The sequence below is a fragment of the Hevea brasiliensis genome, chromosome 15 (genome assembly GCF_030052815.1).
Source record: "Hevea brasiliensis isolate MT/VB/25A 57/8 chromosome 15, ASM3005281v1, whole genome shotgun sequence".
Lineage (NCBI taxonomy): Eukaryota > Viridiplantae > Streptophyta > Magnoliopsida > Malpighiales > Euphorbiaceae > Hevea > Hevea brasiliensis.
The window spans coordinates 72912055-72936749 of record NC_079507.1 but is presented as its reverse complement, the minus strand read 5'-3'; the positions used below and the strand labels follow the sequence as shown (position 1 = coordinate 72936749).

Genomic DNA, 24695 nt, shown 5'->3' with positions numbered 1-24695 from the left:
TACTCTTCCACTAGGGAAAAAACAAATTGGATGCAAGTGGGTATTCACTGTAAAACATAGAGCAGATGGTTCAATTGAAAGGTATAAGGTTAGGCTGGTAGCAAAAAGCTTCACACAGACGTATGGGGTAGATTATCAGGAAACGTTTGCTTCTGTTGCTAAAATAAATACCATTAGAATTTTACTATCAAGTGCAGTAAATCTTGAGTGGGATTTGCAGCAGTTTGATGTAAAAAATTCCTTTTTACATGGTGATTTAAAAGAAGAAGTATATATGGAAATCCCTCTAGGGTTTGAGTGTAACACCCCTATATGCTGAGGATCATAGTACTACCTTTGGATCTTTTGTCGGGTTTTACATTATACCCTTATTGTACATATTTATTTTGATATATGTGATTGTATGTACACTTTGTAAATTGGTCTTGAGCAGTTGTACAGAACTTGTAATAATATTATTTTGGATTTTCTGATGTAAATTTAGACCGATGAATGTAAATCAATCTTTCTTTAATGGAATGTGAATGAAATTCTTTAGTATTAGTTTTGAAAATGATTGAGTTGAGTATTGACTTGAATTGCGGAGTTGAGAAAAATTGTGTTGATTTGAGTTGTGATGGTGGTTAATTTTGATGAAGTAAATTATAAGAAGTGCTTTTCTACAGGTAAAAAATTTTGGTTTTTCTCAATTACGGCCGGCACTCTACCGAAATTTTTACAAAATTTACGAAAAAATAAAAATGGTCAAAAATTTTACCTAACTTTTAAACTTCAATTAAACATTTTTAATACCTGCTAGAAATGCTCACCACCTTCAAAAAGTAAGAAAATTATTTTAAAATCCCTTGTAGTGTATTTAATGGGTTATCGGTAGGTAAAGTTCAGTAATTCATTAGGTATACTACGGGATCATGTTATGCCTTACAGAGGGGTAGGGTGTGACATGTTTTAGTGGTATCAGAGCAAGTTTTTAATGTAATGGCCCAGCCCACTAGTGATATTGTCCGCTCTGGGCTGAAGCCCTCACGGTTTTAAAAAGCGTCACTAGGGGTTACGAACCACCAACTTATAAACCCAGCATCTCTCCCTTGTTTTGCCAATATGGGATTTGCCTAGATTGTTACAATCCACCCCCCTTATGGGACTCAGCATCCTCGCTGAGGTTTGCCCCACCATCGTTCAAGGTTGCACACAGAGCGGCTCTGATACCACAAATGTAATGGCTCGACCCACTAGTGATATTGTCCGCTCTGGGCTGAAGCCCTCATGGTTTTAAAACGTGTCACTAGGGGTTACGAACCACCAACTTTTAAACCCAGCATCTCTCCCGTGTTTTGCCGATGTGTGATTTGCCTAGGGTGTTACATTTAAAGTATGTTTTGACTTGTAAATTTGCATAGTTTCTTTGATAAGTACAACTGCTCAATGTCCTTATTTGATACATACAGTGCATTACATTCTAAATGTGAACTAACAGAGGGAAATCTCCTTGTGTTATTTGTTCAAGAGGTATAATAGCCTCGAATTGAAATGGAAGAAGGGGACCGCTCAGTTGAGCAATTTATAGAGGCTGAGGCACAAGGGGAAGCCCCAGCCCTTTAAAATGTCAGTGGTTCAGTGGCACCAGCCCGGCAAATGCCTCAGTTTCCTGCATAATTTACCTAGTAGATGGCTACGATATTCCAACAGATGGCTGGAAGTATGCCTGCTCAAGCTCCACTTCAGACACCTGTGGTGCAACCTCCGACTCCAGCCAGGCAGTATGACAAACTAATTAAGTATGGGGCTACAGAGTTTAAGGGTACAGTGGACCCTTTAGAAGCAGAGCAGTGGTTGGAGAGAATGGACAAAGTGTTCAAGAAACTGCACTGCACGGATGAATTGAAATTCGAGTATTCAGTGTCACTGCTATAGGGGATGCGTATGATTGGTGGAAAACCACCCCTCATAGTTTGATGGAACCTCCAGTGCTGACCTGGGATGACTTCCTCTGAGAGTTCAGACAAAAATATGCCCCAGATGCTTATGTGGACCAAAAGCTACAGGAATTTTTAAACCTAAAACAAGAAAGTAGAATGGTGGCAGAATATGAAATGGAGTTGTCCCGCCTGAGCCACTATGCAGGGAGTCTTCTTTCTACCAGCAGAGAAAGATGTAAGAGATTTGAGACCAGTTTGAAGCCCAGTCTGAGGATGCAAGTGGTTGGATTCAGACATAATAACTTCGTTGAGCTCATCTCTCAAGCACTTGAGTTAGAAATAATTGAGTTAGAAGGGGCACCAGTGAAAGAGAAAACAAAGAAGACAGAGAAATCAGAAAAAGAGAAAAGTGGAAAGGCAGTGGATCAAAGTTCCAGTGGCAATACTGAAAAAAGAAAGAATTTTGGGGGATCAAGTAGAGGTAGAAGGTCTGGTAGGGGTAGATTTTCTGGGCAGGGACCCCCTTGGTCTGGTCAGCAAATGACTAGGAGTTCTCACCCTCTCCACCCTTGTGAGACATGTGGTAAGACCCATGGTAGGATATGTTACTTGGCTACAAAAGCCTGTTTTAACTGTGGGGGGTACAGGGCATCTAGCTAAAGATTGTACCAGTGCCCGTATATTTAAGCCACCTCCTACTATTACAGAAAGATCTATTCAGAGTTCTGCTACCAGAGGTTCACAACCAGTTAACAGAGGTAGAGGTAGAGGTCGAGGCAGCACTTCAGGCAGTCAAGGTATAGTAAACCAGTCAGAATAAGGTAGTGCTTCGGCCAGAGTCTACACGATGAGACAACGAGAAAAAGTTGAAACTTTTGACATTGTAGCCGGTACATTCTCTATCTCTGATCAAGAAGTATTTTTGTTGTTTGATCCGGGTTCTACTCACTCATATGTTAGTGCTAGCATCATTAGTTCCCTTGCTGTTTCGTGTGTCAAAATGGATTTCGAAGTGCTAGTAACAAGTCCATTAGGACAAGAGGTTAGGGTTAATAGAATGTATAGAGATTGTCCTTTGGTGATCCAATGACATGTTTTTCTATCAGATTTGATTGAAATGTCCTTCAGAGATTATGATATCATCTTGGGCATGGATTGGTTAGCCAAGCATCATGCCATGATTGACTGTAGACTGAAGATAATCACTTTTGGTCTCCCTCAGTATGATAATGTGGTGATACATAGGGAGAGGTAGCTATTGCCATCAAACATTATTTCGACTGCACTAACAAAAAAAATGATTAGAAAAGGGTGTGAAGCATACTTGGCACATGTGATAGACAACCAAGTGGGGAGTCTAGCATTGAGGGACATTCCTACAGTATGCGACTTTTCGGATATGTTCTCTGATGAGTTGCCAAGATTACCTTTGGAAAGAGAGGTGCAGTTTGAGATTGATGTAATGCCTGGTGTGGACCCAATCTCCATAACACCATATAGAATGGCACCAGTAGAATTGAAAGAGTTGAAGGTGCAATTGCAAGAGTTGCTTGATAAGGGCTTTATTCACCCTAGTGTGTCACCTTAGGGAGCGCCAGTGTTATTTATTAAGAAGAAAGATGGCACTCTCTGCTTATGTATTGATTATCAGTAGTTGAATAAGGTGATAATAAAGAATAGATATCCATTGCCTCGCATTGATGACTTGTTTGATCAGTTGAGGGATGCAGTTGTGTTCTCCAAAATTGATTTGAGATCGGGTTATTTTCAGCTGAATGTGCAAGAGCAGAGTATCCCTAAAACTGCTTGTTTGTGCTCTTTTCCTTTTCCTCCTTGTTTGTGCTCTCCCAACTTTCAACTTCAAAGGAAAAATCTGGGTCTAAAGCCTATACTAATAATGATACTCAGGGGGAGTCACTTAAATCTCAAGGGAGACTGAATGGACCAAATTTGAGAATCTATACTTGGCGAAACAAAACAGATATAGCCATTGAGCAGGAGACTACTGATCAACCGGAATCTCTGGATTCAATTCCTGAACATCCTAAGGTATGTGATGAGTCTCCTTTGGTTTCTGAAGAGTCTAATTTTAATTCTCAGTCTACTCTTCCTTCTTCTAATAATGATCTTGATATTCCTATTGCTCTCAGAAAAGGTGTTAGAACCTGTACTAAACATTCCATCTCTAACTTCATTTTCTATGATTCTTTGTCTCCATCCTATAGAGCCTTTCTATTGTCTGTTTCCTCTATTTCTATTCCACAGGATTGGAAGAAAGCATGTCTTGATCCAAAATGTAAGGCAGCCATGGTGGAAGAGATGAAAGCTCTAGCAAATAATGAGACATGGAAACTTATTACTCTTCCACTGGGGAAAAAATCAGTTGGATGCAAGTGGATGTTCACTGTGAAACATAGAGCAGATGGTTCAATTGAAATGTATAAGGCTAGGCTGGTAGCAAAAGGCTTCACACAGACGTACGGGGTAGATTATCAGGAAACATTTGCTTCTGTTGCTAAAATGAATACCATCAGAATTTTACTATCATGTACGGTAAATCTTGAGTGGGATTTACAGCAGTTTGATGTAAAAAATGCCTTTCTACATAGTGATTTGGAAGAAAAAGTATATCTGGAAATCCCTCTAAGGTTTGAGAATGGGATGACCAAAGGAAAAATTTGCTGATTGAAAAAAGCACTGTATGGTTTAAAATGATCACCTAGGACATGGTTTGACAGGTTTAGTAAGGCTATGGTTTCTTTTGGATACTGCCAAAGTAATACTGATCAATCTTGTTTATAAAATACTATAGGGGTAAGATCACTCTGCTTATTATTTATGTGGATGATATTGTGGTAATTGGTGATGATAGGGAAGAAATAATTCATTTAAAGGAACAACTAGCATAGGAGTTTGAAATTAAATATTTGGGAAGGCTAAAGTACTTTCTTGGAATAGAGGTTGCCAGATCAGATAAAGGAATCTTTGTTTCTTAAAGGAAGTACATACTAGATCTGTTGAAGGAAACATGAATGCTAGGTTGTAAACCAACAGAGTCTCCCATTGAGGCAAATCACAAATTACAAGCTGGAGTTGGGGAATCCATGGATATTGGGAGATATCAGAGGTTGGTTGGCAGATTGATTTACCTTTCGCATACCAGACTAGATATAGCATATGCAGTGGGTCTAGTGAGTTAGTATATGTATGATCCTCGTGAACCTTATTTGGAGGCTATTTTTCGCATCTTGCAATACTTAAAATCTGCACCTGGGAAATGACTTCTTTTCTCAAAGCATGGCCATCTTCAGATTAAGGCTTTTACAGATACAGATTGGGGTGGATCTCTTGATGATAGGAGATCGACATCTAGTTACTATACTTTTGTTGGTGGTAATCTAGTCACTTGGAGAAGCAAGAAGCAAAATGTGACAGCTAGATCCAGTGCAGAGGCTGAGTTTAGAGCAATGGCTCAAGGTATTTGTGAACTATTGTGGTTACGAAAGTTGATGGAGGAATTAAAATTACTGAAAACTAGTGGTTTATCCCTGTTCTGTGATAACAAAGCTACCATCAGTATAGTTCACAATTTAGTTCAGCATGATCGGACCAAGTATATAGAGATTGACAGACACTTCATAAAAGAAAAAGTTGTTAATAGTTCATCAAGTATCTCTTACATAGGGTTGAAAGACTAGTTAGCTGATGTGTTCACTAAGGGATTAATTTGTAAGGGGTTTCATAGCCTAGTTTGCAAGTTGGGCATGTGCAACATACATAAACCAACTTGAGGGAGAGTGTTAGAATCTCTCGATTAGTGTAAATCTCTTAATCGGTGTAAATTAGATGTAAATTAAAATATAATTAGGAATCATTGTATTTAGGAATCATTGTATTTATTGGCTATTATTAGTTTTCTAGTTAATCCTAGTCTTTGTATATAAATTAGAATGATTGTAAATCATTTTAGTATGAAGAAACATAAAACAAAATTTTTCAAATTCTCTATTTTCTACACTAAACAATTTAACGGAAGTAAAATATAAAGATAAAATAATATATTTTTTAAAATATAGAAATTAAATAATTAATTTTATTAAAATACATAGACTAAATAGTAATTTACCCTAACAATAATGGAAGCAAGTCACTTCTTTGCCATATCTTTGGTAAATCTTCATATCATAACACTCCAAGCTAAAACAAAGCAAAATTGATACAGTAAATGACAGACTCTAATTATATTGTTTCATGCCTTTATTCCAATTTGCATCTCTAATTTCACCTTTACAATATATATATATTCTTAACAAGCCTTCTTTCAAAATCCAACCTTCTCTATTACCTCCCCTACAAACGCGTCAAGCCTTACCAAGTCAGGTATATTTTGAGACACGCTAGATAGAGAGCCATCTCACTACTATTGTAGCTACCCTTGTCCCCAATATTTAAGTCTTGTTTGGCATTGAGTTTTAGAGTCTAAAACTATTTTTTTGAATAAAAGTATCATTTTATATGACATTAAAAAAACATTTAAAAAAAAATTATTTTGTTATTCTATTATTATTATGATTAAGACTGATCAAATTTAATTTTTAATTATTTTTTAATACTCTCTAACTCATATATTTAAAAAATTAATTTTTTCAATAGCAATTTCAACAGCAGTACTAAACAGGCCCTTAGTTTCTACACCTATCATCACCTGAGAATTGCCGGACAAAAGCGCATCCATTTGAACGATCATCCAAACATATAAACCGATGCCATGGATGGTTTATGTCAACCTTTTCAAGATGTTCTAGTTCTTCTTCCCTATTCGAAAGAGATTTTTCCCCAAAAGGTGTATTTATCAAAAAGAAAAAGTGATTAGCTAAAAGAGAGAGCTGGTCATTAGTTATACTAACGTTTGACAAATAAAAAATTAAAAAAAACCAATCGTTAAAATGGATAGTAAAAGTAATTAAACGCTATCTAAAAAGTTTAGTTGTTATACGCTATCCTAAATAGTATCTATTTTATTTTATTTTATTTTTTTCATTCACCTCCGTGCATCTACATCCACGCAAAAATTATTTCTTATACTAATTGTTGTACTTTGTTTATTTACCGACATCTACACAATCATTGGCCAAATAATTATTTGATATAAAAAATAATAATTATAAAATATAAAAAATTTTAAAATAAAAATATTATTTATATGTAAAAATTTATTAATATTTATTGTATAGAATAATGAATGAATTATATTAAATATTTTATAAATATTGAAAATTGATATTATTTAGTATTTATTAAGTTAATAAAATATTAAATTATATAACTATTATTAATATAAATGAATAAAAAAAATATAAATAAATAATTGTAAAAATAAATTAATTAAAAGTAAATGACAGAATTTATACATATTAAATTAATATTTATGAAATATGAAATTAAAAATTAAAATAAATTAAATAACAAAAGTAATGTATAAATATTTTAAATATAATTTTGATATTTAATAACATAAAATTTTGTTCATTAGTTTATAATAGATAGTCTTTAATAATTATTGGGAATGGTGGTGAAAAGTTTGAAGTGTCTTTAATATTTCAAGCCAGTTGGCAGGATTCTCAAATGTTGAGCCTTCTGGTATATATCGAACCCAATAAAAATATCTTTATTTGGTATACGTTCTTGGGATTTCATAAGAGAAGAGAGAAAAGTTTAGAAAGTCATGAAAGAAATACACATGATTTTATTTTTTTAAGACGATTATTGAGTTACAACTGAACTAGACTCTCTTATATAAATGAGAGACCTTAGGAATATAACAAGCCATGATAATTAAATAGATAAGCTTTTTAAAAGTTGATTACAGGCACAAACTTTAAATAAAGCTTCATACCGACACTCTAATTGGGAAACAAATAAAAGATAATCAATAAATTATATGGAAGGAAAATATATAATTAAATAATAAAATATAAAAAAATAAATAATTAATTACATTAATTAGATTTATATATATTAAAATTTAATTATATTTTTTAGTAAATAGATAAAAGTGAAATAATTAGTATTAAGAAAGCAAAAAATTTAATAAAAATTTAAAAAAAAGGCAAATAATTTGAATATACTTGCAACATCATACATAATATCATTGATATAACAGGTAGGATGGTATTTTATATCCCTCAGCATAAAGAAGACAATCGAGTTGTGATAATTATTTTTTTTACATTATTTTATTCATTAATTTATTTCAATAATTATTTATTAATATTTTTTGTATTTATTTATATTAATAATAATGATCATAATTTAATATTTTATTAAACTAATAAATACTAAATAATACAAGTTTCAAATATTTATAAAATATTTAACATAACTGATTCACTATATTGATTTTATTAATTTACTAAAATAAATATAAATACTCTTTTACATATAAATAGTATTTGTATTTTGTAGTTTTTTTTTATATTATGTAATTATTAATTTTATGTACAATTTTCAAATTTTTTATATACAATAAACATTATTTTTTAATTTTACAAATTAACCATTATATATTTACTAATTACAAAAACATAAGGGTTTATTTGTTCTAATATTTATGGATATTTTATAAAATATATAAAAAATTTTGTAATTAATAAAAAAATTTAAAGACCTTAAAGTAATTAATAAAAAAATTTAAAGACCTTAAAGTAATTAATATATATTTTTAAGGATAAAAACAAAGAGATGAAGTACGTTCAACCATTAGACGCTTTTTAAAATAGTATTTAATGAGTAATTTTTTTTTACACTCAAATGTATATATTCAATTAATAATTAATTATTTTTAGGAGCTCCATTTAAAAATATGTAAATATAATTTCTAATTAGTAAATATTTATACAGTAAGAAACTTACGCGTTATTATTATTATTTTTTTCACTTCAGTGATTATTTTTTTATTTTTTATTTATTAGTGTCTTCCCTCACGTAAGCAATGTTCACACATTTTGTAAATATTTTTTCTAAGTAATCTGTTTTTAAGTAATCACACCTTTTGATAAATATTTTTTCTCCTTTTAAGTAATTTTTTTTTTTACACTACACTTTTTTTTCTTTTAATCGGCACATCCTCTTTAAAAAATGCCCTAGTGGTGATGGAATTGCATCTCAGATTCCAGGTTACTCTATCATCAGTGGCGCACATCAGGAACTAGTCAGCACCAGAGAGCTTGATGGGAGGAAGGGAAATTCTTGATGGATCATAAATAGAGGGAAAACTAATCTCAGTTGGACTAGATGGAAAATTGGGTGATTGGGTGCAAATAAGCTGCATAAACCCTAACCCTAGCCTAATGTGTTGGATACGTATGTTAAAGCTCTTGATCAAAAGGGCACTCCTGTTCCTGTCACCATTGGCATTTAAATTAAATGCCCCGATAAGATTGCTCCTCTGCCGCTGTATCTGATTACTGCTTATGCAACTTGTTTTCTAGGTGCAAGGGTCAAACAAGGCGGCTGCAATATTAGGAGAATTATTTGTTTTTTTTTTTTATTTTTTCCCCCTGTTTTATCCTGCAGTCACGTGTTTTCGTTGCTCACCACTCCAAGTAAAGCAAAATGGACCTTAAAAGCTTGAACCCATTTGTCGTTATATGTTTCTGTTCGAGGCAGTTTCCTGTAATTATTCTTTATTTTAAGTAGCATTTTCTTGGGTGTTGACTCCACGATTACTAATCTATTGAGTGTACAAAATGGAGAAAGGTTCTTCTGCACCAACAACAGACTTGCGAGAAGGTGGTAACGAATTTTCCGACATCTCTCTTCGTCCATTCGAGGTCTCCGATGTCGATGATTTCATGGTCTGGGCTTCTGATGAGAGAGTGTATCATTTTTGTACTTTCCATCCTTACACTAGCAAAGAAGATGGCATAGACTATATAAAAAACACTGCTATACCCCACCCATGGTTGAGGGCAATATGCCTTAACAACAGGCCTATTGGTTCCATTTCAGTGACAAAGAATTCAGGTAGTGATATATGCAGAGGTGAACTTGGCTATGTTCTGGCTGCCCAATACTGGGGCAAGGGGATTGCAACAAGGGCAGTGAAAATGGTGGCCAAAACCATTTTTAGCCAACGGCCAGAAATGGAGAGACTTGAAGCCTTGGTAGATGTAGAAAACGTGGGCTCTCAAAGGGTACTAGAGAAAGCTGGCTTCATGAGAGAAGGTGTCCTAAGAAAGTATTTTATTCGGAAGGGAAGGTCTAGAGATACGGTGATGTTTAGTCTTCTTTCTACTGATCCTGTAATTTGATTGTTATTGTTTGCGCAAAATTTGTCTAGATTTTTAAGTGAATAATTAATGTATGAAAGATATTGTGAAATCATATGTCAATTTTAAATACGATTACTAGATTATCATGTATTTGCCTTTGGATTCGATTATTGTATTCTATATCCATATCTTGATTCCCATGAACGATTAAACATCGTTTTCTTATTCAACCTGCAAGTTGGGCAAGGATAGAAATCCCCAAGTCAAATAAGGATAGAAAAATGACTGCTTTCGTATGAAACCCCGAAACCTACGTAGAGCTCACAGAAGAAGTCTAATTGCAGGCTCCTTGGGTTAATTTCGTATGAAGCCCAATATGCTTTCCCAAATCCCAATTTTCATTCAATCCAAATCCCAATTTTCATTCAATCTGCAAAATTCAATTCTTCGTCTCTGTTTCACTCCTTCTCTTCTCTCCATAACGTATCTTCCGTCATTCATCAACCTTATTTATTCAAATCCTGGGGCCTTTTTTCTTTTTTTTCTCAATTTCGCTCTTTAAGTGTGAGCCTATACTCCATTGTCAAAATTCCCAACTTTCTTCTAATGGATCCTCTCACCGCTCCCCACGGCGATGTGGATAAGATCGTCCGAGTCAATGACGAGTTCCGTTTTGGTACCGATTATAACTTCCCTTGCTCTGTAAAGACTGCTTATCGCTCCAAGCAAGGCAATCTCTACACCTGCGAAACCCTGTTCTACTGCATCCAGAACGCCAATCTCAAGTTCACCGATTATCTCCAGAATGCTCGTGCCCTTGGCCTCCCAGCTATTACCTTCATCGACCGCAAGCCCCCTGCTCGATTACCTCACCGGCAAGCTCTCCTCCACTGATTTTTCCCTCTCCCCCAGCAGCAACAGCAACTTCAACTTCAACTTCAACAGCCTCAGCAAAACCCTAATGCTTATCTTGCCCATGAGTACCGCCCCGACTATCCCGCTATCCTCGATGCTGCAGGAGCTGATAATGGTAAAGAGGAGGATCCCGTGACTATGATATGCTCCATGGAGAGGTCTCTCAAGGATATGGAGTCGTTGCTGTATGCAAGAACAGAGATTTTTATAGCGTGCTGGTGGCGTCTACCCGGCGTGCAGAAGAGAGGCAGAGAATTGAATCTCAGCAAAGGAAAGATGGATTGATTGATGGGGGCTGACGAGAGAGGAATTGGGTATGTGATGAACTGAGTTATGGTGCAACGCCCAAGCCCAAAATGCATTTGAAAGGAGGCAAATTTGGGGAGGGAGTGCCCATAATTTTAGTTCCCAGTGCGTTCCAGTCCAGACTTTGATTACTATTTATAATGTGAAGGAATTTTTGGAGGATGGAATTTATATACCCACGGATGTGAAGGTGAAGCAAATGAAGGGGCGAAGCCAGATTGTGTCACGGTACAGAAGAAATTTAGTACTGATAGGAATAGGGTGATGACTGCGTATGAGGTCAGGGACAAACCGTCTGCACTTAAGGCTAAGGATTGGGATCGGTTTGTGGCTGTCTTCGTGTTGGGAAAAGAGTGGCAGTTCAAGGATTGGCCGTTTGAGGATCACGTGGAGATATTTAATAAAAGTGAGTGAAGTTTGTGCTTTATAGAATTGGTGCTTCAATTTTTTGGATTTGCATTTTATATGTACTCTTAGATTTTGTAGATTTTATGAGGATGGTTGGTTACATGATGAACAAAGAGTATGGAGTTTTATATACACTTGTTCTGAAGAATATTTGGGTTGAATTGTTATAATTCTCTCTACTAAAATTTATTTGATGCAGTCATTGGATTTTTCATGTGGTTTGAAGATGACAGTGTAGGATGAGCAAAGACTGTGAAGCAATGGAATGTAAAGATCATCTCGGTGAGCATTTGTTTCTTCTTTCAGTTGCTTCATGGTTCATGCTTAAAATCTGGGTTTTATTTAGGTTTTGCTTTCTGGTTGCCAGTATTATTAATTTTTTTTCCCAATCTTTTCCTCCTTGTTTGTGTTGTGACAATTAGCATGTAACAATACTAATTATTTAAAATATGCAGATTAGCAAGAACAAGAGACACCAGGATAGGCAGCACCATTGGAGGTGTGCGACAGACTAGAAGAGTTTGTGCGCTTATGGTCACATTCTTGAAGTTCGTCTCTAGACTTGCATATTTCCCAGTTTTCTTAAAAAATATTTGAGGATATGTATTAGCATTTTTGTGGTAATGGTGAATATATTATCTTTTTGTGGTGGGTTGCTAATTATTGAGTTAGTGTGAAGTGTATGGTGTTACCTTTTAATAATTCTTTCCTTTGGATTTGATTGACAGAATAAATCAGCCTCTGAGGTGGAATTTTTCCCTGGGCTGTTAGGTTTCCGAAGATTGTGGATGGAATAAAATATAGCATTGCCCATTAGATCGCATGTCTGTACTTATAACCTTCTTTATTTTCTGAATGTTATATTGTTTTGAAGGATCTATCAACTATGGGTTTGAGATAAACCTTCACAGTTTTCCTGTGGCATCATCCTTATTCCATCAGTGGATTTAATAATCTAACTGGAAAAGTGTTTATAGCGAATTGTACACAAGATTGAAAAAAAAAAAGGGATCATTTCTACACCTGGGTTCTATATCTTGCACTGTGAGCTTTGTTTTAATTTTCATTTCCCATGGGAAGGACAATGATCTTAGGTAGTCCGTTTGCATTATCATCTACTCCAATTGGTGAAGAGCCACTATTTTTTGTCAGCTGTATCGAGATGATTTTTATTGTAGCTGGCTCTTCATCTTACGGTTAGGAAATATTGGTCCGTAACTCCATATCTTGCCATATCATTTGTTATCTCTTAACCTACATTTGTTAAATGGATGCTATATCCTCTATCACCATGATCCATTCATATATTCTTCTAATCTACATATTCAGGTTAGAAAGGTGTTAGGATTTTCATTTGTCCACTTATGGACAAGTATTTTTAAGGTGAATTAAGAGGTATGTTTCAACACCTAATATGCTTCAACATTTAGAACTAATCATAGCTGACAGTATTCCTTGTGTTCATTTCTGCACCCAGAACTTCTGTTTGATTTCCACTTTTAAGTGGTATTTATGCTATGCTCAGAGTACTAACTTGCATGTGTAGATAGTGAAATTATAAAAATTTTCACTTTTTTGGAATTATGAAAATTGAAACTGTATCATGACAATTATGAGATGCACGGAGTGGTTTGACATGGTGGTTGAGTGATGGGGATGCCTTGTTCAGTATTTATGGAGATGCCTCACCATTGCTGGTCTTTTGGAATTTAAATGCCAATGGCGTGTTGCAGTTGATACTTTGCTTCCTGCGGAACTGACTTGTGTTTAGACCATAGAATTTGCAGCATAAGGTCGGTTTTGAGATGATTTTGCTTCGATGTATTTTTCTGTGTTTAATGGTCTGACTTTATGGGAGAAGATGGAGAATGTCTTGAATTATGTACAAATTTTGCTTTGTTGGTAGCATTAATGCCAACTAAGTGCCTTTGAACTTCAAGGCAATTTTTGATCATTCATTTTGGTAATTTTATATGATATCATTCTCACCTTTAATATATTACTATTTCTTTGTTGAGCATTTGGCAGTGGTAGGCATAGGCCGGAAATAATTTTTTTATTGCAAAGAAGAGAGCAAGAAGTCAAACTACACCAATCTCAGATAAGATCATGAAAAATAAATAAAACGCACACGCCCCATCCAAAGGGAAATCAATGATAAATTATATGCACAATAATAGCTAGGAGTATGCAAGATTGGGAAATTGTGGAAGGTGGACTAGTTGATCAGAAAGTCAGTATGTCATGAAGGTTGAAACATATGAAGCTGCAAATAGAGCAAAAGCGAGCAGCGAGATTGACAATTTGATCGGGCTTCCACTTGATTTTCCGGGACCATTCTTTTCTGATGGCGCAGTTTTAGATCCAGTTCCTAACCAACAACGTAAACAAGTTAAACAAGAGAAAAGAGAAGAATTTTGCGAAACATTCAATAGCTCACCAGCAAAGAAACTTTTTTAGCGAGTTATATCTGATGTTTTAGTAAATAATACTCGCCAAATACTAAAAGTATAAAGAATACCTCTAATCTGTCAAATTAATTCTACATGAAATTGGCAATTTGCAGTTTCTGAATTGTGTTGTACCTGAAGGTGTACCTGGAACTTCTGGTGTTCCTGTTGGAAAGGCAGCTGGAGATGTAGCTGTCCACATACATTAGTACAAGTTAAAATTAAGTTGGAGTGAAATTTTGAATGTTCAGTAATCTCTTCCTAGTTAATTGGGATTTTTAGCTTCTTATGTTCATTATAGCATCTTTCCTGGTTTAAACACGAGGCACATCAAGCATCCTCCTTCAGAATCAGAGAAGCAATTGACTTTTGGCATGAAAATTTAAATTCATAGGACACTGAGATTGATTGCCGTGAGAATTTCTTACCATAGCAGCGGCTAATGGGTGGAGTTTGAACATTGCAAGCACCAGGTAAGGTTAGAGCCTGTGTCCGATTGATGTTTATCCCAAGTGATGAGCCACCACCATTTATAACCTCACACAAGCATTGGGGGGAAGAGTGAACGACAATAGAAAGTTGTGTGCAGCACTGTAAAGATGGTGTTAAGGAATTCCCTGTGACGTAATTCAGGCATGGTGACATGCTTATTATGACGCTCGAACAACTAGACTGAGCCATGGCTCTTGCCCATAACATACCCACTAATATCAGAGCCAAATTCATCGCCATCTCTCTGTGTTGCATTGGGTCTCTGGAAATGCCTGCTAAATGTCAAGATATCCTGTAACTACTGGAGTTTGATTAGCTTGATGGAGTTAAGGAGAAAAAAGTCTGGTTTTGATTAGCTTAATGGAATTAGGAGAAAGAAATCTAGCTTTTATATGAACTTTGAGGCCAGGGTTGACAAATGAGAATTGGATTATATGAGTGACCAATTATTCCTTATCTCTTAATGGGTTCTTGGTAAATTGCTGTGGGTGTTCAAACCTGGAGACTGGGGAACTTACTATACGTGGTCTACTTAGCAAGCCCTTGAAGGTTGGCTGTGTGAGTGACCAACTTCTACTGCCTGACGGGCCTTAGGTACATGGATATAAGGGGTTAAAACTGTAGGAATTACAGAAATTCCGATTCCATAGAAAGAAGCATAATTTCGTGTTTCTGACTCCACCTTTACTAGAATTTGGCTTTGTACATTTCTCTTTTAGAATCTGAGAGAACTTATTTATAAAGTAGAAAATTCTGATGGAAGAAGATTAAAGGACTTGTTGTCTTTGGCAGTAGCCTTAGCTACGTGTCTTCTTGCTTCAAACCTAAGAAAGATTTGACAACGGCACTTTCTCGCAATGAATAAGGATCAAACTTTTCTAAAAAGTATGGGTGAGCTATTTTCTTGATGAGGCGATGACCAATTCTGGACACTCATAGTAAACAAAATTTAGGAATCCATAGCCGTAGGAAACGTTAGGAATGGTGGCATCTGTTAGATAATGATTCATTCATAGCTAAGGTAAGATTCAAACTTTAAGCACTCATTTAATTTACGTAGTATTTTCAAAACAAATATTAAGTGAAAAAATAAAAAATAAAAAATAAATTCTATTCTGATGGAATTTAGTCCAGCATGGAACTTTCAATCCTATTATGTTTAGTAAGCTATAATTAAATTATATAAAAATTAAATTAGCCATCTCCTAATATAATATTCAATTAAGATTTCTCTCCAACCTAATAAATGATATTTTAGTAACCAAGACAGCAGAAGAAAATAAACAACAATTTATATAAATATCACTAAAGTAATTTTCATTTTATAATAATTTATTTATATATATTTTATTTGTATTTTTTTTTATATTTATCATCAATTTATTACTTATTCTATTTATTTATTTATATTTTCAAGGTTCTTTTTTACAAAAATTTCTTAAAATTTTTCAAATAAATTAAATATAAATATACAAACACTATATAACCATATGAACACAGAAGAGAAGTCAATATTAAAACTATTAGCTTTGTCCTCCATAGTGTACATGAAGGTATCCTTTAGTAGAAAGTGGAAGGGGCAAAATCAGGTGGTATGCATCAGCTAATAGAAGCCAAATAAATGTAAAAGCATTAACAGATGCATCCTGAAGGTCAGCAACTGAGAACTCAAAGCATCTATTTTCAAAATCTATTTTATCAAACATCTATGTTCAAAAGCTGATCAGTCAATCCCTGAATATTGAGAACTCCATAAAGGAACACAAAGCCTAAAGCTTGCTTTTTATTATACCAATTGACCAAACTCCAAAGCAAGTCTCACAGCAGATTAAGCAAACACAAACCACTAATACGATAATACTACATTAGAAAAAGCACACACAATATAGGAGGAGCTCAAGACACCCCAAATAGAACTCAGAAGCTGCTAAAAGTTAGGGCACATGATGCTCATCTCAAGAAGAAAATAAATAACCATTTAAGAATTCGCCCCTATGATTGGATAAACAGGATGAAGGAGAATTTGAGCATGATCTTTCTTCTTCTGGAATCGCTTAACTACGTGAAATTCAGGATTCATAAGAATACTTCTGACTTTTAAAAGTAATGTACGTGGTGATTGGTAAAGAAATTATGGATTGTAGAAGATCTCTAGATGAGATGATCCTTATTGGCTGAGATTATAACCTCTGCCTTGGGAAGGTGGCCAATTGTAATGTAGTTGACACTTAAAAAGGGCAGGCCTATCTCTCAAACAAGAAAAATTGAATCAGGATAGGCCTAATCAAGTGCGTGAGGTCAGCCAAAATCCCAAGTCAAAATAGGGTCCAGAAGATAACCAACTCAATCTCCATTGTTACACAGGTTAGTTAAGGTGGTTGAGCTTCAAAACCAACAAATCTACCCCCGTTTCCTTCCACTTCCATACGAAAACTGCTTCTATAAATTCCCTAATCTCTGTCCCTTACAAGCACACCAAACTTCAAAATCCAATCATCTGCAATTTTTTCTTCAGCTTCAACAACTCCTAGCTTCCCACTAGAACCATCAACCTAAACGTTCTCTTAAAGCCCGTATGGACCTCTTTGTGTCTTTTTCAAGAATGGTTCCCGTTTTAGCCATAGCTTTGATAGTCTTGATTTTCCCCGCTCATGGCCAAATCAATACCCCATGCACGCCTTCGTTTCTTTCCAGCTTCGCCCCTTGTATGAATTTCCTTACAAATAGCAGTGCCAATGGCACTTCCCCATCTCAAGATTGTTGCAGTTCACTAAAGAACCTTACAAGTAATGGCATGGACTGTTTGTGCCTCATTTTTACTGGAAGTGTTCCCTTCCAGATTCCGATCAATAGATCCTTAGCCATATCTCTCCCTCGTGCTTGTAACATGCAGCGCGTCCCAGTTCAATGCAAAGGTAAAATTTTTACAAGTTATTAACATTAATGATTCTTTTAGATTGTCTGTGTATCAAATACTAATCTATTTTTGTCTTCAGCCTCGGTTTCACCAATTCCTGCTCCAGGTATATTTTACTGTTTTGAATTATCATGATTTTTGACTTTTGTTGTTCAATCCATAATGGCCAGAGCGGTAAAAGATAGTCCAAGATAGAATTTTCTTTTTGCCTCAAGCTAATGATATAGACAGTTTTATGCTTAGTGTCTATACTTGCTCTCCTGCAGGTCCTGCCTCACTTGGACCGTCTCTCTCACCTCGAGTTTCTCCACCTGCTGCTAGTCCTAAAGGTAACTTGCTTCAATCGTACGTTAGCCACGTCTATTTCTTTCACTTCGAAGTCGTTTGAATGCTAATTCTGAAAATTATATTCCTTGAGCAGCTTCTGTTGTTCCTGAGCCAACTCCATCCACTCTTCCACCAGAATCCAGCACAACACCAGTCCTGACTCCACCGTCTCCAACAGTAGATACTGGAGCCCCAACGTCGACTACAGGGAGCCGCCCAGTTCTAAATCCTCCATCATCGGCTGCTGAGTCCTCTCACAGCCTTTCACCTTCTTTTCTACTATTTGCAATAGGATTTGTAGTTCTGAAATACTACTAGATTTCTGTAGGTTCATCCCTGTCCTTATTTATGCATAGAGAAATATTCTTTCAGGCGTGTGACTATTGATTTTGGGATTATTCCCATGATTGAGACCCATATTGGGCAATCATTTATTAAATAAATATGATATTTCCGTACAATTTATGCACTAGTGAATAATAACAATTTATTTTTGTCTAATAAAACTTTCTGCATTGATTGCTATATAATTTGGTAGCTGATGTAAGAATATGCAGAATCGAAGAATTCAATTTAATTAATTTTTATAAATTTAATTTTTTAACTAAAAAATTTATTTAAAAAAAATAATAATTAAATATAATTATAAGAATTCAATTGAATTCTTTTATTATAAATTATTTATTCTAAAGAAAATCGATAAGAAATTATTAAATATATCCGATATATATGTATATATATATAATCTCTCATAATTATATAAAACTCACTTTTTATATTATAAAAAGAATTTATTTTTCTATAAGAAAAAAAATATTACCTTTTAATTTGCTTAATATATTTAATAATTAGTGAAAACCTAAAAACTTTGAACAATGTTTGGCTGAAACGATTATAGACATGCATTACAAACACTATGGGCTTTTCAGTCCAAGGACTTCTTTAACTCTTAAGTTGGGCAAGTACATTAGTTTTTTTGAATTGGAATTGTCACTTGCAAATAGTTTTTTCAGTTTTAGGTATAACTCTTCCCAATTTTGGCCTTTTTTTTTTTGGGTTTTTATTTTTTATTAAATTGGGCTTTTCCGTCCAAATATTTTATTACCAAGAGGCTCTCCAAGATCTTTTTTGAATCGGCAGGCCATGTGAAATCTGATCGCATGTAATAATGTTATGAGGTGCAGAACACTCAATTTATAAATATTGGTAAACTGGGTTTGATTATCTCACCTTTTTATTAAAAAGGCTTAAGCATTTTTATGCTCTTGAGGAATTTGACTATTAATTACCAACAACTATAGATTGAAATCCTCACTCAGCATTTTGAAAGAAATTTTCTTGCATGTTCAAATAGAAACATTAAGATTCAAGCTTTTTCCAATTCATCCATCCTTCATGTCCCTGTCATCAAAATAATACATCCTACTTTGTTAACTAAAAGTTGTTGATTATGTCTTAGCAGCTCCATGTTGAAAAACAGAGGAAGAGCATGAAATATTTTCATCAAAGACAAATCGAAAGTTTCACATTACCATAACAAAAGAGATTGAATGTAAAGAAAAAAACATAAACTTTATTAATAACATGAAGAAAAAAATACAAACACATAACAAAATTTTTATTTTCTTTCATTTTCTCTTATTTTCTTTCATTTTCTCTGAACTCTGGACTCGCTCGCTCTCTTCACCGTATTCTCTCTACACCTTAGTCCATCTCCCTCCCCTTTCGATTGACGGTTCCTGCACATCGCTTACCACTTCCCTTCCCTTCTGTTAGATACTCAATGATCAACTTAATTAGGAAGGAAAAAGAATAAAATAAAAATTATTAATAAAAAGAAGGATAATAACAAGAATCGTGGACATAGTCAGAACAGTTTGGCAAGTGGCAGAAATCAAAATAGTAAAATAGATAAGTGTTACAGCTTAGAAAGACTTTAATGGTATTAAGTATTGTCATCCGATTGAAAAAGAAGACCATGATAACATATTTTCCTATTTTTATAATCCCAAGTAAACCAGAAAGGTTGGTAGTTGGCTAGTTTCGTATTGGATAAAAAAGGTGACGAAGGCTGTGATCCATAAATTAAGCTGTAATAAAGTTTTATTTGTGACACAATTTCTGTATGAATAAAATTTTATTTCTTATAATTATAATAAATACATTAACTTATTATTATATTACTGGGTTATCAGATTTGCCATACGACTATTAAAAATTACTAAATTATACGTAAGCTAAGGGCAATTGACAAACTTTAATTTACTATGAGCAATGCCCATCTATATATATTAATAATTATACCAAAAATATAGCTAATAACTCTATTATATATTTTTAGAACTCAATTTGTATTTTTATTGGAGTCATTTTTTATATTTTATATTGAAATATTCTATAATGAATTCAGTCACATTATTAAATAAAAATAATATTTAACTATCATATTAATTTAGAAATTAAATATAAGACTATCACACTTTATGATTTTGTTTGTGAATTATTACGCCTTAAGTAACGTTTGAGTTAATGATAAGGCACTATTTGAAGTAGAACAACTATAAAGTATAACTCAATGTATATCCAAAGCACAATTTCAAATGGAGGCTAACAGCGGATTGAATGAGATGGATACCCATTATTTTTGACCTAAATATTTTCTCTTTGCTAGATCAAATTGTTCTAATCAATCAGCAGGCCTTGCCTCCTGCGTCAACATTGACCATTGCAGTGATGGCTGACTACCAAAGATATATTTTAGCTTTTTCTACCCTAGTAAAATATTTGGTTTTCTCCTAAAAAAATATTTAACTATTATTATTACAGTTATTATTAAAAAAAAATATAATTTATGTGATGTTAAAAGATAAATTTATTTTTTGAAAAATTAAAATAACTTCTTTTTGTAACTATTTTCCCTTTTTTTCCTAGTAAGCGAGAATTATTTTAATAAAATATTAAATTCGAGCAAAATTAATTTCTCCAGATGTAATAGAAAGTGGAGAACAGAGGTTTTTGTCCTATCAATTGTTTGTCTATTTTGTCCTTACTTGTTAGAGTCCAACCTCATTGGGTTTGAAACTGCTCCTTTATAACGGCCCCTTTACAGACTGTATTCAGAGTGAGTTCTTACCTGCAATACTCGAGTTCCTTCGCCTTGGATCGAAAAGGAGGGAGACACAAAGAGTTAATGGCTGGTGGAGGATTTGCAGATGGAGGAACCCTCAAAAGGGCTCATCTCTACGAATATAAGATCACCGGTTACTTCATATTCGCTTGCATAGTTGCAGCTCTTGGAGGATCCCTTTTTGGGTATGATCTTGGTGTTTCTGGTTAGTTTTCTTCTCTTTGTACTATCAAAGTTTTTAAATAATGATGATTTCTCTTCATGAATTCCCCTAGACCAAAGTTTTTGTTTTAATCTATTCTTCTTATTTACCTTTGTTAGCTCTTGGTCAATACTTTGAACAATGACCTGTTTTTTCTTAATGTAAACATCTGCATCACAATATCATAGACAGGCTATTGATGGAATTATCAACACTCCAAATGACAATGTTTTCTTTTATTTTAAGTTATCAAACAAGATAATTTCTACGGCTTTGATTTTTATTCTGGTTTCTTTCATGGTGTTTGTATTATCAAAATGATAGTGATTTGAGCGTTGGAATTTCCCAGAAAAACGAAAAATGAATTACCAATTGCCAAATTTTAGATAGCGAAACCGTAATAGAGAGAGAAGTTTTTTTTTTTTTTTTTTTTTTTTTTTTTTTTGCCAATACTCGTTTTGCGGGAGAGTAAACGAGATTTCCCAACAAAGTACCATCTCCAATAATCAACAGAAGCAGTGCAACTGAGATTAGATGAAAATTCTTCAAATTTAAGTACTTGCACAAGTTGTCTTAATTGGTTTTTCTCATAGAAAAGGAAAAGATAAAAGAAAGTTTTGCATTGAATTTAAGATTATATATGTTGTGTGCTTATTTCAGGCGGTGTCACCTCCATGGATGATTTCTTGAAAGACTTCTTCCCGAAAGTGTATAGAAGGAAGCAAGAACATCTCCATGAGACAGATTACTGTAAATACGATAGCCAAATACTCACACTCTTTACATCCTCATTGTACTTTGCTGCTCTTGTTTCCACATTTGGAGCCTCCCATGTTACCAGAAACAAAGGACGAAGAGCCAGCATTCTTGTTGGATCAATAAGCTTCTTTTTAGGAGCAGTCCTCAATGCAGCTGCAGTGAACATTTCAATGTTGATCATAGGACGAATCCTGCTTGGTGTAGGCATTGGATTTGGCAACCAAGTAAGTCCAATTATTTCAATCAAAAACAAAAATCTTATGGCAACTTCATTTATGGTGCTGATTCTTTTCTTGATGTAATGTTTCAGGCAGTTCCCTTGTATCTTTCAGAAATGGCTCCTGCAAAAGTGCGTGGAGCAGTTAACCAATTGTTCCAATTGACAACCTGTTTAGGAATCCTGATTGCCAACCTAATAAATTATGGAACTGAAAAAATCCATCCATGGGGATGGAGGTTATCTCTTGGTTTAGCCACAGTTCCTGCGACTCTAATGTTTGTTGGGGGAGTTTTCCTCCCTGAGACTCCCAACAGTCTTGTAGAACAAGGCAGATTAGAAGAAGGAAGAAAAGTATTGGAGAAAATTAGAGGGACAGCAAAAGTTGATGCTGAATTTGCTGATCTTATTGATGCAAGCAATGCTGCAAGAGCCATAGAGCACCCGTTTAAGAACCTTCTCAAGAGAAAGAATCGCCCCCAATTAATAATAGGGGCTTTGGGAATCCCTGCATTTCAACAGCTTACTGGCATGAATTCTATACTCTTCTATGCTCCTGTAATATTTCAGAGCTTGGGTTTTGGTTCTGGGGCATCTCTATATTCATCCGTCATAACCAGTGGAGCACTTGTTGTCGGTGCCCTCATTTCAATGGCTTTAGTTGACAAATTTGGAAGAAGAGCTTTCTTTCTGGAAGCTGGAACTGAGATGTTCTGCTTCATGGTAACCACAATTCTCAAGACTTCCCATTCTCTTTAACTCTTTGTGAAGCCATTAACTACCAAATACTCACTTCACCGTTTGTTTTGCAGGTGGCTGTGGCTATAACTTTGGCGCTGAAGTTTGGACAAGGGGTAACCCTCCCAAAAGGAATTGGCATCTTCCTTGTGATAATCATTTGCTTGTTTGTCTTGGCATATGGAAGATCTTGGGGCCCTCTTGGTTGGCTGGTTCCGAGCGAGATCTTCCCACTGGAGACGAGATCAGCTGGCCAGAGTATGGTGGTCTGTGTCAACATGCTCTTCACAGCTCTGATAGCACAGTGTTTCCTGGTGTCACTCTGCCACCTTCGATATGGAATCTTTTTGCTGTTTGCTGGCTTGATTTTGATAATGAGCAGCTTCATATTCTTCTTGCTGCCAGAAACAAAGCAAGTGCCAATTGAAGAGGTATATCTTCTCTGGCAAAATCATTGGTTCTGGAAGCGCATAGTGGGAGATGGGGACCAAGTTGAACCAGATGGCAAGCTAGGCTCGCAAGTTTAAATTATCTCCTCAAATGGGGAAAAGAAAACATTATTTCCTGTTTGTGAGTTAAAGAAAGTACTTGATACAACAAATCCTTAATCCTAACTAATTGAAGTCTGGCTACCGCAAGTTGTAATTTAGAATACATTTCTTTCTTGATAGCAGACATTTTAATCAAAGTTGATGTTAAATTCAGAATTAAACTTAACAATAACACCCAATTGCTTCCCTTAATTCATATCTGTTGAATCTATGTTCAAATAGGACTAGAAATTAGAGTTAATTAAGATGAGAAAGTTGAGTTGAATGTTCCTTGGAAGTTAAAAGGAAAAAAATAAATAAATAAATAAAAAGTTTACATCTCTTAAATTCTATGTTGACCGAATTGAACCAGGAGTGGTTGATGAATTGTTTATGGCTGATTAACTATTTTAATAATAAATTTCAAGTTCAAAATTTGAAAATTTTTTTTATTAGTCAAATGAAAAATTTTTAAATTAATAAATTTCAAATTTTAAATTAAATAATTAAAATCCCAATTCATGCATCTAAACGCAACACTAACGTATTTTATAAATTTACCCTCCCTCGTTTTTTATGTCCTCTTCATAAAAAGACAGTAAAATATTACAATTTGAGACAGTTTGATGTAAGAAGTGTTGCAATATTTTATGCAATAAGTATGCGGCAAAATTAATTTGTGTGATAAATATTTTAAATGTAGTTTATCAAGTGTTTATAAATGAGAAGAATAATTAATATTTATAAGATTTTTTTAATGATAGTAAATTTATAATGTAAAATAAGAAGAAATTATTAGATGCATCCAGTGTATATATCATCTTTCATAATAATATAAAATTTATTTTTTATATTAAAAAAAACTTATTTTTATATGAAAAAAAAATATTATTTTTATATATATAAAAAATATTGTATAATCTTCTGTGAAATAAATAGATGACGTACGATTCCCCTGTTGCTATCGGCATGAGGTCATTTATGCTTGCCATGGGTCTAGTATTCTGAGCTCAAGCCTTCTATTTTTTTTTTTTTTTTTTATTGCTAATGGTGTTGAGCTTAGGCTTCTTCAAAGATTGGATCCTTTATGTGTTATTCGGCCTTGACCTTTTTAT

At 34.3% G+C, this 24695-nt stretch overlaps 5 protein-coding genes and 1 pseudogene across 5 annotated transcripts; 5 read left to right on the top strand and 1 right to left on the bottom strand.

Annotated features, from left to right (window-relative positions):
- Window positions 1–4951: 4951 nt before the first annotated feature.
- Window positions 4952–9544, top strand: LOC131174127 (uncharacterized mitochondrial protein AtMg00810-like). The gene is made up of 3 exons (XM_058137201.1): window positions 4952–5110; window positions 5231–5396; window positions 9495–9544. The coding sequence occupies exons 1-3, from the start codon at window positions 4952–4954 to the stop codon at window positions 9542–9544; spliced, it is 375 nt and encodes a 124-aa protein (XP_057993184.1).
- Window positions 9542–10342, top strand: LOC110671090 (uncharacterized). The gene has a single exon (XM_058136287.1). It carries the CDS (start codon window positions 9668–9670, stop codon window positions 10229–10231), a length of 564 nt encoding a protein of 187 aa, XP_057992270.1. The 5' UTR covers window positions 9542–9667; the 3' UTR covers window positions 10232–10342.
- Window positions 10343–10512: 170 nt separating this feature from the next.
- Window positions 10513–12644, top strand: LOC110671089 (protein CDC73 homolog; annotated as a pseudogene).
- Window positions 12645–13858: 1214 nt separating this feature from the next.
- LOC110671095 (non-specific lipid transfer protein GPI-anchored 5) lies at window positions 13859–15956 on the bottom strand. The gene is made up of 3 exons (XM_021833474.2): window positions 14700–15956; window positions 14407–14463; window positions 13859–14192 (listed from the first exon to the last, which is right to left on the bottom strand). The coding sequence occupies exons 1-3, from the start codon at window positions 15016–15018 to the stop codon at window positions 14056–14058; spliced, it is 513 nt and encodes a 170-aa protein (XP_021689166.2). The 5' UTR covers window positions 15019–15956; the 3' UTR covers window positions 13859–14055.
- Window positions 15957–17226: 1270 nt separating this feature from the next.
- LOC110671094 (non-specific lipid transfer protein GPI-anchored 20-like) lies at window positions 17227–18468 on the top strand. The gene is made up of 4 exons (XM_021833472.2): window positions 17227–17678; window positions 17760–17786; window positions 17947–18009; window positions 18102–18468. The coding sequence occupies exons 1-4, from the start codon at window positions 17339–17341 to the stop codon at window positions 18323–18325; spliced, it is 654 nt and encodes a 217-aa protein (XP_021689164.2). The 5' UTR covers window positions 17227–17338; the 3' UTR covers window positions 18326–18468.
- A 2647-nt stretch (window positions 18469–21115) lies between these two features.
- Window positions 21116–23793, top strand: LOC110671093 (sugar transport protein 14). The gene is made up of 4 exons (XM_021833471.2): window positions 21116–21339; window positions 21997–22319; window positions 22406–23035; window positions 23125–23793. The coding sequence occupies exons 1-4, from the start codon at window positions 21198–21200 to the stop codon at window positions 23575–23577; spliced, it is 1548 nt and encodes a 515-aa protein (XP_021689163.2). The 5' UTR covers window positions 21116–21197; the 3' UTR covers window positions 23578–23793.
- Window positions 23794–24695: the final 902 nt, after the last annotated feature.

What these genes read in the sequence shown, in the direction of transcription:
- LOC131174127 (XM_058137201.1), top strand. Translation starts at nt 4,952, where the DNA reads ATGCTAGGTTGTAAACCAACAGAGTCTCCCATTGAGGCAAATCACAAA. An exon ending in TAGCATATGCAGTGGGTCTA is followed by an intron (nt 5,111 to 5,230) that starts GTGAGTTAGTAT and finishes GGCCATCTTCAG; the next exon opens with ATTAAGGCTTTTACAGATAC. An exon ending in GTTTAGAGCAATGGCTCAAG is followed by an intron (nt 5,397 to 9,494) that starts GTATTTGTGAAC and finishes TTTATCCTGCAG; the next exon opens with TCACGTGTTTTCGTTGCTCA.
- LOC110671090 (XM_058136287.1), top strand. Translation starts at nt 9,668, where the DNA reads ATGGAGAAAGGTTCTTCTGCACCAACAACAGACTTGCGAGAAGGTGGT.
- LOC110671095 (XM_021833474.2), bottom strand. Translation starts at nt 15,018, where the DNA reads ATGCAACACAGAGAGATGGCGATGAATTTGGCTCTGATATTAGTGGGT. An exon ending in ACCCATTAGCCGCTGCTATG is followed by an intron (nt 14,464 to 14,699) that starts GTAAGAAATTCT and finishes GTATGTGGACAG; the next exon opens with CTACATCTCCAGCTGCCTTT. An exon ending in AGTTCCAGGTACACCTTCAG is followed by an intron (nt 14,193 to 14,406) that starts GTACAACACAAT and finishes GTTGTTGGTTAG; the next exon opens with GAACTGGATCTAAAACTGCG.
- LOC110671094 (XM_021833472.2), top strand. Translation starts at nt 17,339, where the DNA reads ATGGACCTCTTTGTGTCTTTTTCAAGAATGGTTCCCGTTTTAGCCATA. An exon ending in CGTCCCAGTTCAATGCAAAG is followed by an intron (nt 17,679 to 17,759) that starts GTAAAATTTTTA and finishes TTTTGTCTTCAG; the next exon opens with CCTCGGTTTCACCAATTCCT. An exon ending in ACCTGCTGCTAGTCCTAAAG is followed by an intron (nt 18,010 to 18,101) that starts GTAACTTGCTTC and finishes TTCCTTGAGCAG; the next exon opens with CTTCTGTTGTTCCTGAGCCA.
- LOC110671093 (XM_021833471.2), top strand. Translation starts at nt 21,198, where the DNA reads ATGGCTGGTGGAGGATTTGCAGATGGAGGAACCCTCAAAAGGGCTCAT. An exon ending in GTATGATCTTGGTGTTTCTG is followed by an intron (nt 21,340 to 21,996) that starts GTTAGTTTTCTT and finishes TGCTTATTTCAG; the next exon opens with GCGGTGTCACCTCCATGGAT. An exon ending in GCATTGGATTTGGCAACCAA is followed by an intron (nt 22,320 to 22,405) that starts GTAAGTCCAATT and finishes GTAATGTTTCAG; the next exon opens with GCAGTTCCCTTGTATCTTTC.